The sequence below is a fragment of the Neocloeon triangulifer genome, unplaced genomic scaffold, assembly GCF_031216515.1.
Source record: "Neocloeon triangulifer isolate White Clay Creek 2 clone unplaced genomic scaffold, ASM3121651v1 ptg000014l, whole genome shotgun sequence".
Lineage (NCBI taxonomy): Eukaryota > Metazoa > Arthropoda > Insecta > Ephemeroptera > Baetidae > Neocloeon > Neocloeon triangulifer.
Window position 1 is genome coordinate 6709560 of NW_026775556.1, and position 12300 is coordinate 6721859.

General features: G+C 33.8%; 1 protein-coding gene across 8 annotated transcripts; it reads right to left on the bottom strand.

Annotated features, from left to right (window-relative positions):
• Nucleotides 1–1634: 1634 nt before the first annotated feature.
• On the bottom strand, nt 1635–4525 carry LOC132200613 (uncharacterized). Of its 8 annotated transcripts, XR_009442174.1 has the most exons (10): nt 4341–4525; nt 3893–3959; nt 3738–3829; nt 3549–3681; nt 2699–3491; nt 2446–2532; nt 2186–2231; nt 2017–2126; nt 1832–1967; nt 1635–1776 (listed from the first exon to the last, which is right to left on the bottom strand). XR_009442174.1 is itself a non-coding variant. In XM_059626225.1 (8 exons), exons 1-7 carry the CDS (start codon nt 4392–4394, stop codon nt 1879–1881), a joined length of 621 nt encoding a protein of 206 aa, XP_059482208.1. In that variant the 5' UTR covers nt 4395–4525; the 3' UTR covers nt 1635–1776; nt 1832–1878. The 8 variants fall into 8 exon arrangements, 3 of the variants coding, with proteins under 3 accessions (XP_059482208.1, XP_059482205.1, XP_059482207.1); XR_009442172.1 differs by lacking the exon at nt 2699–3491 and having other exon boundaries at nt 1832–1956; XR_009442171.1 differs by lacking the exon at nt 2699–3491.
• Nucleotides 4526–12300: the final 7775 nt, after the last annotated feature.

Here is a 12300-nt window from a genome sequence, read left to right on the forward strand (position 1 = left end):
TGCATATTTTCCACCCTAGTTCAAATGCAGGGTCATGGCTTTTTTGCAACTAAAACTTTCTCTTAAAATATTAATTCACATAATTAGTTTCAGAAGTTTGTTTATTGGGTTGAAACTGAGGGAAACTTTGTAATTAAGTATCCTGAAAATTCAGAAAAATCTAATAACCTCTAATATAATTTATTTTAAAACAAATTTAAAATATTAATCGTTTCTCTCGAAAAAACCTTTTTAACTAAATAAAACTTCTTAGGAAATGTAGATTACCACAATAAATTTTAAAACGCTGGTAAATAAAAAAAAATAAGCACACTTTTCAATTAAAATTTGGCCTTACGGTTTCTAATAATCATCTAAAGTTTCAAAATTTGTTTAATTAATTCTTCTTAAATTTTTTTGCTGTAACACCATTGATTTATGAATGGAGAATAAATTAGTTGAATACAAAAGACCATAAAAATTTAAAATACAGTAATTTATAATGAGTTTTTGTTATGTTATTGAAGATTGAAAAAAATGTTACAAAAAATGTTATTCATCCAAAAGTTTATCATGTGATTGTTCATATTTATTTTTTAAATCAATTCATCAGCTACAACCCCTTAAACGTTTTATTGAAATTAAGCTACAAAAATAATTCAAGCCACTATTCCATTTTTGTTAAAACGTTTGCCAAAATTTTTCCAGCGGGCCGGGTTGAGTAGCAAAGAGAATAACTGCATTGCTCTGATATATTGTGATAAATGTAAAAGGAAAAGCTGCCGTTGATGGCAGAGCACGTAAATACTCCCTTTCGGCTGCTGGCTAGATGAGATATTTGTTTATAATCCAAGGGGATGTTAGAAAAAGAGAGCAGGGGACGCGCGACGTGTTTTCTCTTTTATTGGCGCCGCGGGCCATTTCATTCATTTGCCCAGATGGCTGCGTGAGTGGCAAAATATTTGGACAATTTGCCAAAACACACACAGCAGCAGTTTCGTCAAGCAGAAGTCGCCGGGTCGCTTTTGTGAATTCCAGCGGATGAGTCGAGAGAGAGATGAATTTCGTGCGCTGCGCTGGGGAGAGCCCGAGATGCTGCGTACATATTGAGTAGTCGGCCCGACTCTGTTTGAAGAGCTAATGAGCACTAACTTGAGCACCGGCAGCTCTTTTATGTGTACTTTGGTCCTGCTGCTCGCTGATGCCGTTTCGCCCCCACCAAAACGAAATTTAGCTTTTCATTCTGCTCCGAATTTTCCACCCTTGTTGATATCAGCAGACGTATTTTTCTCCTCTGGTGATTGATGAAAATTGCCTAAAGTTTTCTGCTTTGAAGAGAGATTCCTTTCTGGCTGCAAATAACGAGCCCAGCTTAGCAATCATGAGCTTCTAACTTTTCGAAAGAATTGGTATAATAATCAAATTGATGAGATTAACACAGAAAGTACTTACAATTAGCAAAATTCTTTTTTGGTTCACAAATTTAGTGTGGGACAATTTGGTTTTCCACTGAGATTTTTTATTTTAAATGTTCATTTTTTTATTTCATAGTAAGTTACTGGTTAAATGAAATATTAAATAATTATAGAATTAAATTTATATCAATAATAAGTTTGGTTTATTCAAATCAAAAGTGGGAATTTGGATAAGAATCATTTATTTATTATTATTTTGATTGATATTACTATTTATTTTGGAAATAAATACTCATAATTTAAAATAAAATACATTGTTTGTGTTGAGAAGGTAGATTAGCTCGGTATGTAGAAATATTGATGATATCCAGTTGCAAAGGAACTAAAATGAAATTTAAACAATTTCACTGTTAAATATCGTTCATATAAAAACTTACTCAAAATAAAGAAATTTGCCAGAGTTAAATACTCAAGGGCTGATCCATTAAAATGCAAAATAACTATAAACATCGTGTATGGCACAATCAAAAAGACCATGAGACCCAACCAGTATGTCATTATCCTTGGAGATTTCTATTAAAAAACTTAACTTCATCATATTTAAAATTTCATTTAGAATTACAATTCTCAATCCGTAAAGTAAAAGTCCTTGAATAATGCTATAAATGATCAGTCTTCCAATAAAAATTCCAGAATTACGGGCGTAAACGTCACAAGTGATAGTGTAAGAATCTGAAAATTTCACATGCATTAGTTTAATTTACATTATTTTTAATAAAATTTAAATTAACCTTGACAACCCCAGACAATGTACCTCATGTCGACAATGAAGATGGACTAAAGAGTGGATAATACAGGTTCAGAAATATTTTTGATAATAATATTTTGATAACTTCAGAACGCAATTTTTTAATATTAATATTAATCTTTTATCCGTTTAAAACCACATTGTTTTGACTTTTAATTTCATACAAAGGATTTGAGTTTTGAAATCAAACAAATCGTTCCATTATTTCGTTAAATATACAGTAATATTCTGCTATAGACTTACCGCCATTGCCATTGAGACGAATATGGTGAAAGTAATCGTGTAAGACATCTTGAAATAAAGGACCAATTATTCTCTTGTTTGAAAGCCCTTAAAAAAGCGAATATGAATTTTTTAATTCATTTCATTTTAACACCATAAGAAGGTATAAAAAAACACACACATTCACACTAACAAATTAACAACAAAAAATACATACATGATTTAAACATATAATTCAAAGGAACCATTTAAACTTCAGATTTAAGTTTCCTACCTTTAAGTATTATTAACTTGAGCTATTTAATTTTGGGAGGCCAAAATCAACTTTGTGAAGTGGTCTTATTAGGCTGTATACGTTGTTGGCTGGCGCAAGGACAAATGATTACTGTGGTAGTGAATAAAGATAAACTTTAACGGATGTGGTGGTACAGGCTTGTGTGATAAAATTCATCACCAACTTATCATTTGCATATTATTGATACTATCAATATTTTTGTTATGTTCTTCAGCAGACATATAAAGATTTTGATGGCTGATGCTTTGCTCAGAAATTTAAACAATTTTCACTTTCACTGAAAACAACAAAAGATAACTCTTTTTTCGTTAAATAACATAATATCTTCTACTTGAAACCCTTGTTAGTACTCAAAAAAGTTAATCATACCAAGGAAAATTTGATTTTGATTTAAATTTTTGAGCAGTTTTCAATTTCTCCTCCCCCTCTCACCAATTTAAATACATCAAGATATGCAAAGTTCTTTGCAGAACACTCGCTCATGTTTTCGACTCGGATCTAGACCACAATAGTCCTCAATTATTATTTATTATTAAATCCAAAAATGTAATAAGGAAAAAATACAAATAGATTTAAATGATATCTTTGTAGGATTTTATTAAAAATAATTTTTTAAATGCATTTCTATTTAAGTAATTTTCATATAATTATAACATAATCTAACATAATATTAAATTTTTATGTACTTAATAATTTGAAAATTGAATGTAATTTTGATCTCTCAAGGAAGCCCGGTAAGCACCAATATTTACTATATCACATACAAAAAGCACTGAAACAAATACGCAATTGTAGTTTTCTTTCTCGGAAAATGTTCAGATAGCCTCACCTAAAAGGATAATATTGGTTGTGATGAAATATCCATCTCCGTGTTTGCTATGGTATAAAATTATGCCAGCAGTTATGGGTATAACCACAAGGATCATAGTGCCCAGCCAAATTTTCAGCAATCTCGAAGATCTCTGAAATAAACAATCCTGCATAAATAATCATAAAAAATATAATAAAAATAAACTACAGATCTTATTCCGCAATATAAAACTGCTTGGAGAATGCAAATAACGATCATTCTGCTGATGGTAGTCAAACCGGAAGTAGTGCAATACACATCTGTTGGGAAGAAATTTTCAATCATAAGTACTAAAAACAAGATTCTAATTAACCAAAACTCACTGTCTACAATTTGCTCCGAGTGAGGACATTTTTTAAAAAGGATACGAAAATCGATGCCAAAGAAAATCTGTAAAGATGACCATCACATTTTTTTAGATCCACAGGGGCCCGATGCAACAACGAAATTTCATTCGCATTGTTGTAAGCCAATCAGAAGTAGCAACAGTTTTATGACACCATTTCTGATTGGCCCTTAAACAATGAAAATTGATTCCATTGTTGCATCCGGCCCCCATTGCTTAAGACTCCAAGAATATTATGTATATTAAGAGGTGGATTGGAAAATAAATTTCTGTGGCCCACAAGAATCAATGTTAATTTCTGACGTCGATGTTTTGTCCGATCCACGTTTCCAATACCCATAAACAATATTAAAAAATTTGCTAGTCAAAATTTTAATACAAACATTCGGTTTATAAAAGATGATTGTAATAATTAATTAACTTACCATCGCTAGTATAGTGACGATGCAGGTACAAATGATTGCACGAGACAGATGCATGATGCATTCAGAAATAAAAAGCAAAAATAAGAAAAACGAAGTTACAATTAAAGTGAGACTTTTTGAAAAGTCTCGTGAAGCGCGCGAGTGATTATGATTCACCAGTTTAGTTTGGCGTGCAAATGAGCAATATGCTTTTAAACGCTTGAAGGATGTGAATTTATTTGTGAGGATACTGATAAAAATTATCTCAATTTTTAAACCGCACTCTGCCGCAATGACGTTACTTGTCTTTTTTTCAATAGCATCAAGAACAAGAACATGAATTGTTATCCTCCTCAAGAACCAATTTTTCTTTCCTTGTTTCCCAACTTCTTCTATGCACAAAAAATTTGCCACATTTTTTAAGCAGTCAAAAATAAATTGTGGAAGATTATTGCCACGTAGATCCTGGAAGTTATGCAAACTGCTCAGCATGCAAGCTAGACCGGTTGCGTAGCCAAAATCACTCCGTTCCAGAAAATCAAGTCCTTTTTTCGCAAATTATTTTATTTTATCAGCTAACACACAGATTTTATGTGATATTTTAAGGCGGAAGTTAAAAAAAAACTTGGGCATGCATGGAGAAAAATTTCGTGCGTGGGTGGTGAGTTTGCAGGCGAAAAATATAATCCATAAAAATGTCGGTGGGTGGGTCGTAGAAAATGCGTCTTGGCAGATCTACGATCGGCTTGGGCTGGCGAATATATCTTCGGCAGCGTCATCAGCACGGTAGCAGGTGCGACGCCCGCAAAGTCCACCTGCGTCCTCCGCAGGGACTCACCCTTCCTCCGTCGTGCCCTCGCGTGTAATTAATCATTCCGTCGTGTCAAAAGTGTCACTCGAGCTGGGCAGAACGCGTAGAGCTTGCACCACTTTCTTAGATTTCTGTAACATCATAATAAATTCTATGAAAGTGCGTAAACGGTTTTTCTATTGATGCGAAAATTTCTAAAATACTTTTAGTTAAGAATAGTCTAATTTTTCCCTTTCTTGAAAATTTAATGTTTTTGTTTAGTAAAAAAGTTATATTTTTAGTAACATCTAAAAATTCACCAAATTTTTTATTAATACTTTTCTAAAATCTTTTTATATATATTTTCCTTTAGAGATTTTTACAATTTTATTTTAGAAAACAAGAGGTTAAGGGAAATCTCCGAGTGTGAGGCGCACAGCCCCGTTTTCTTATAAATAATTCAGCAAAAAGTGCCCATCCCTTGTCTCATAAACGCTGGCCAGATCGCAATCAAAGGGTTGCCTCGAGAGTTGAGCTCGGCTGTGCGTGAATAATTAGGCGAGCAAAGTGCCAACTCGCTCGGCTAATCTGGAAGTAAAATGTCTCTCACTTTTTCCCAAAGATAAATGAATCCCGGCCAAGTTTCCGCATTTAATTTTCTCTTGCTGAGCGTGCGAGGAGCTTCAGCGCCTTGATTAATTTTTCAGCGCCACCGTTTTAATTTGCGCGTATTTGTTTATCGCAAATGGATTTTAATTATGCGAAGCCACCCATCGTTCCGCTGCAGTGCGTTTCATTAGATTAAAATGAGATGGGTAACAATAATATCATAATATTTCTAATGAAAAACAAACAAGACACAAACAAATATAATAATATTTAAATAAATAAATATGAAATTGTATCTCTGTTGTGAAAGAAGTTAATGTTTTATACCAAAAATGAAGTTATCTTAAAATTTTATTGGAGGTACTAAAGATACTTGTAATTCTCTATATACTTATTTGCAAATTTAATTATTGCAAAGAGGGTTGTTAAAATGAAAATTTAAATAACTTGATTCAAAATTTGCTAAAATTTCATAATTAGTCTAATTAAAATGAGATTATAAATTTACAATTTAATAACAATGTATAACAAATGAATTAAGTAAGAAAAATAAATATATTTTTATTTTCCAATATATTTGCAATGAAATTATTAATTTTTTAGTTAAATCCATCAAATCATTCAATTTACCAAAGTTTTTTATTTTCTTTTATTTCGTTGCTCATTTTGTGTAATGGGAAAGTGGCCTTTGTGCAGTCGTAAAGCCATTTTCCGCCACCGTGGGAAGTGCTTCTGCTTTCACAATCTTTTCCAACTGGGAGCAATTTCGCTGGCATGGGGCAGTCGGCGCTTTCTCTATCTCTCTCGCAACATGCGGCGAATACACATCTGCAGTGCAGCATTAATTGGCACAAATAATTCACAAGTGACAATTCATGTCTGCTCCTCAGGGAGTTTTAGCCATCACCTCGGAACTCTCTCCTATTCCCATTACGCTATCATATCCCGCCTATTACATGTCGACTCGTAAAAAACTGTAAACACTGCGCAATATGCTCTTGCAATTGGAGAGCGTGAGAAAGTGGATATACTTATTTATGATCAAGCTCTTTTCAAGTTTTTCATTGTTGCTTATGTTTCTACCTGTAAATTCCAGTTAAAGGGCTTTAATTTCAAACTTTTGATCAGATAATTATTTAAATTCCTTCTGAACAGATATATCTAATCTGAACCATATATCTAATTTAATGCCCGGCAATACATAATATACAATTTGCAACTAATTTACCACCATTTGTTTTTAAAATTTTTAATTTTATATTTTATATAAGTGAATTTAAATGATTTATTAAATAGCTGGGCAATTTTTTTAACCAAGAGTGCACCTGTGCCATGATAAGATCCTCAACTTTTATCTGCTGTGCTTGTTTTAGGAACAAGCGATTTAGAGGACTTTTTCGGTCCTCTCTGAATTATTTCCTAACCTTTTGAGCAAAGTTGTAAAGTAAAAAGTTGGAGGTAAACGCTGCTGATAAATGTACTATGGAGACACCAAGCTAAAAACTTTGAAATTGGATTGTTTTATATGGAACATTTTTGTTTTCCTTACAAACAAAATCATCTAGGTGTAAATTAACAAAATATAATGTGTTAATTTAGAAATAATGCTAGATTTATTTATTTTTAAATATCGTAAACATAGAACAAAATAAGAAAAATTATCAATTCAAATAAAAAATTATTTTCCAATATCATTTTTTTTTTAATTTTGCGTTCTTTGGTTGTTTTAACAAATTTTCTCGCATTAAAGCTTCCAATGATATTCACAAACATTAAAATTGAGGCCTACTTTTAATCAGAGAAAATCGGATGTGCCGCAGAAAGTTGGCCACGCACCGCTGAGAATTAAATGAAGAGCGTGTTAATTTTCTCTCTCGCTTTTTGATAACTAAATAATAACGCCTGCAGGATTGGCTTCTCCTTGAGAGGAAAACACGTCGTGTAGGTACATATAGGGGGTGCAGAGTGGGCGGAAAAGTGGTGGGACGGACCACAGCCAATCTGTCAGCCGCGAGTCTCCCGAGGGTTGCTGCAGCAGCGAGGGCGAGCGGGGGATGCAGCCGGGGGTGCCTCGCTTTTCTCCGTGAGTGAGTGAGAGTCCTCGAGCACGCGAGTTCCCACAGAAAAAACAATCGAGGCCGGATAGCAACTCGTTGCATTCCTCGGGGATGCTCAAAACTTTTCTGCACGCGGCGCTGATTCCCCCAGGCGCCCCCGCGCGCTTCTTCTTTCGTGCGCCAATTTCCACCCTGCCCGAGAACAACCAACTTAACAATATGTACACCTTACTTGGAGAAACTTGAAGATGTCTCGCTGGCGACGAAATTTGAATTTTTGTTTCGCTTCAGACGTAAAACGGGCAAATTCAAAGTGATTTTGATTATTAAATTTTGAGATAAATGCCATGGCAGCGGATATTTAATTTATTTGTTAGAAACTAGAAATGAATTTTTCTGATTGTGAGATTAACCGTGCATAACACAAAATATTTTGGAATAATTTCCAGGGGCTGAATGTTTATCGCTCATAAAAATTTAAGACAAAACATCGCACAATTTACTACAGACAAATTTTTTTTATGTCGATTAGTGTGTATTTTTTCATCTCATAAGTTTAGCGTTCAAATTATTGTACATTCATAGTACATCCATAAAATTAATTACTGTTATAATATCTTAAAAGATTAAGATTATTAAGGAATACATCAAGCATGACGGGTATACAATTTAAAAAATTGTACCGTACATTTTATATTAGATTTAGCCTACAAAAAAAATGTATCAATTGCTTTTTGAAGCAAATTTGTTTACTGGCAACTACGGGTTTCTGTTATTTGTAATTTTGATATTATTGTTGTAATTTTAGTCTTTTATATTTGCTGTAAGCGATTTTGAAACACGTAATTTCATTGAACTGTAAGGTTAAAATAATTAATTTTAAATATAAAAATTGCCAAATTTGTTTAATAAGTATTCTTTATTAACAGGGATTAAATTGTCAGAAATGTTCAATTTTACATTAAAAACCGATTGTATGAAAATTCGTAGCAAGTTATTTGGTACAGCAACAATAATTTTTGATGAAATAAAATGAACAACACAAGTGCCAAAAGGTTTCACATCAACAACTACACAAACCTCTACAGAAACTTCAGAACAATCTAGTTCTAAAATTCTTTAAATGTTTTATATTTAGGAAGTATTGAGAAATTAAATTCTTTTTTGTCCAGCACCTTCATTGCTGCCAGAAATATAATTCCATGGAAGGGTTAAAATTGTAACGTACACAACCAGACTAATTTTTTGTAGGCTCTAAACATTGAGATTTTCTTTGAATTATTAAAGGAAATTAAAATTCTGGACGAACTAATAAATGAAATGCAAAAATAAAAAAGGAATTTCAGCAAATTAAAAATGAATAGGTTTTTTTAATGAAGAGTTTGCGTCAACTTTGTTTGCTGTTTTTGCTTTTTCCAAATCAAGAGCGCGTTGACTACACAACTGGCAATCTCATCAGCCTACTTCAATTTGAGAAATTCCTTCTCCCTTTGTTCTTTTGCTCGGTGGCGCAAAGCTCTTTATTCTCCCGTCTCTCGACAATATTACACGCGCGCACACCTGACGGCGTAAATTAAATTTGCCAAAGGTGCTACATGATTTTTATGCGTCGCTTCTTTTATTGCGCTGACACTTTTTTTTCAAATTTAATTTATGAGCGGCCGTAAAAAGTAAAGCATCGCGCGCAGTTTGAATTATTATTATTTTATTGCGCGCGACACTTAAAAATCGCTCAATTCGCGACGCTCGCTGCGATTTCTCATCTCGAGCAAAAATAACTAGTTTGACACCGGCAATGCACATTAGTATGCCTATAGCTCGAATAGCTTTGACGCCGACGGTGCTTAAACGGCAAATCTACGAGAGCTGTTAAAATTTTCATGACTCTTGTTCGTGTAATGCTTGTTAAGAAACGATCGAAAGTGATCATCGGAATTCCAATAAAGAAACCTTAATCTTTGTCTAAAAATTTCTATAGGCTTTTCTAATGATATATTTTCTTCTATATCGAAATAAATTGTTGTTTAATTTTTCTTAAAATTGTCAAAAATTGAAGCACTTCACGTAAGTTAAAATGATAATTTTTGAAAATTGAAAGTGCCATGAAATTTGACTTTCCTTTTTTAAAATTTGTAAATTAAACTCAAATTATGTACATACTTGCAGGATATAATGGAAGTTCATGTGAAAATCTGCATTTTTTTTTTATCATTTTGGGATTTAGCGCAATGAGAGAGGTGATTTTAGGATAGATTCATCTTGAGAATTGCACACAAACTTATATCACATCTTTATAACTTAAAAAATATCAAACAAATATATTGGCAGTAATTTGGAATGCAAAAATTGAAGTAAATTTAACTCTATAACAGCAATAAATTTGATATTTTCACTAAATTCTTTCTAGTTAAAAATTTTTCGATTGCAAAATCTATTTAGCACTTTTCTTAACTTCTTACTGATTTGAGTCAAAACTTGAGGACCTTTTTCCACAATCTATTTTTAGCCAACTAGGCAGAAAAGCGATTCCGCGATTACGATCGGTATCTAATCAAATTAAAGTACACGTTTATATTTCTGCGCGGCACTTGACTGATGCACGCGGCCAGCACTCGACCATTAATGCCTGTAATCGCTTCCTGCGCGACGAGCACGTGTCGACACGTGCACGCACCCTCTGCCACAGTGGGCAGATGCAACCGGCAGCCAGTGCACAGATGGCTGCTTTTATTGTCCGCCTGCATCACACGTACATTTATTTTATTTGCATTCGCCTCCGACCAACAAAACACTCCTCGCTGCTCTTTTTGTGCCGCGTAAATACATGTAAAATGTTTGCCTATGGGCCACTATTTATTTCTGTATTCAAACTGAACTAGCATTTTTTGCTTGATTTATGAATATATAGCAATTTAGCAATAATAAATTATATACAACATTATTATAATTCCGATTTAAGATAATTAAAGGGGGAATTTTTTTTACAGAAATTTGAAATCATGGATAATTTAGCCAAAAATTATGCTGCGATATTCAATATATATTAAATGAAATATAATTCTAAACTTTTTTCCAACAAAGAATGCCAAGTCCTGCAATAATAGAAAATATATTTTTCAAAAACTAATTAATTTTTTTAACAAATTAGGTTTGAATCGGTTAGAATAAAAGATTTATATTTAAAAAAGTTTTAAATGAATCAATATTTTCAAGTAAAAGGGGTAAATTTGTAGAGCTTCAAAAGTAAAACGACAAATTTGACAAACAAACAGAAAAGAGTTGGGTACAGAGCGTATTTGCTTATTTTCTGTATAAATATTTTCCAGCTCGCCAACGCACCGGCGCAGAGTCTCTAGCTGGTTGTAGAACGGCTGCGTATAATCAACATCATCGTCCCTTTGCTCTTTTATTTTGCTGCTCCCATCCATGCATATTCACGGGCAGCGATTTTATTTATGCTCGCATGGTTACTTCTCTCTCGCTCGTCGCTTTGCATTTTTCGCGTTTGCACACTCGACACATCGTCACACAACTTTTGTTGACTTTGGTCCCGGTACACACGCGCGCGCTCTTTCTCTGTGCAGTTGACGTTACGATTCGGCGTGTTTTTGCGCCCAGCCAGGCAAAAGGCAAAGCAATTGTGGCAGATCAAAGCGGAATTTGCTCGTGCGGTGCAAATGTGCAGCTCTTTTTCCAGTCTGCTGAAATATGTTGCTGTTGTTTCCCTAAATCAAATCAATCAGGATAATGCAAATAAAAAGGTATAATGCAAACAAAACTTTAAACAAATAATCCAGATCTACGTGAAAAATTTTTGAAAGCATGTTTCGAATTATAAATCATACCTGAAGAAGATAATTCTGCTGCATGAGATTCGAGGATTTAACTGGAAAATTTAAAATCATCAAATAGAAGAAATTGGGCTGAATTTCTCAAGAGTGAATTTTGAGGCACTTGGTAACAGGGGTTTTTTGAGTGATTTTTCTAAGAAAAAATGTATAATTGAAACCTTATTTGATAGCAATCAGGTAAATATTACCTACATTTTTCTACCCTAAATTTGTCATAAATCAAGTGCCATTAGGTAATTTCTGATAAACCAATATGTATACTTTTTTATTTTGCCGTTAAAGAAATAAATAAACAGCAGCAGGTGCTGGCATTTTGAAAAGCATTCCTTGTGTCATAAGTCAAGATTTAAGTGCAGCAACAAAGAGCGGCGGCCGCCGTAAAAAAGTCCAAGCGAAACATCAAACTGCGGCGAATGTAAAAAATCAGAGACTGGGCAGGCTGCGCACATAGGTAGGGGTGTTCGAAGAAGAAATAAGGCTTTTTTATTTGGCGAACGTGCCGTCGGACATGATGAGGTGTAATAAGCCGTGGACCGAGCGAGAGCTATAATAATAATAATAATAATCACAATGATCGCGATAAGAAGACGAGGGATGAAGTCGGAACGAGGTGCGGTAGCGTGTCACCCCGGCCAGGCAGCGAGGGTGGCGGGAGGGGCGCCCCAATTGGCGGA

Coding starts and splice junctions, on each gene's coding strand:
- LOC132200613 (XM_059626222.1), bottom strand. CDS start 4,394: ATGCATCTGTCTCGTGCAATCATTTGTACCTGCATCGTCACTATACTA. Junction 3,960..4,340: donor TCGTCACTATACTAGCGATG/GTAAGTTAATTA, acceptor TCATCTTTACAG/ATTTTCTTTGGCATCGATTT. Junction 2,533..3,548: donor AACCAATATTATCCTTTTAG/GTGAGGCTATCT, acceptor CGCTTTTTTAAG/GGCTTTCAAACAAGAGAATA.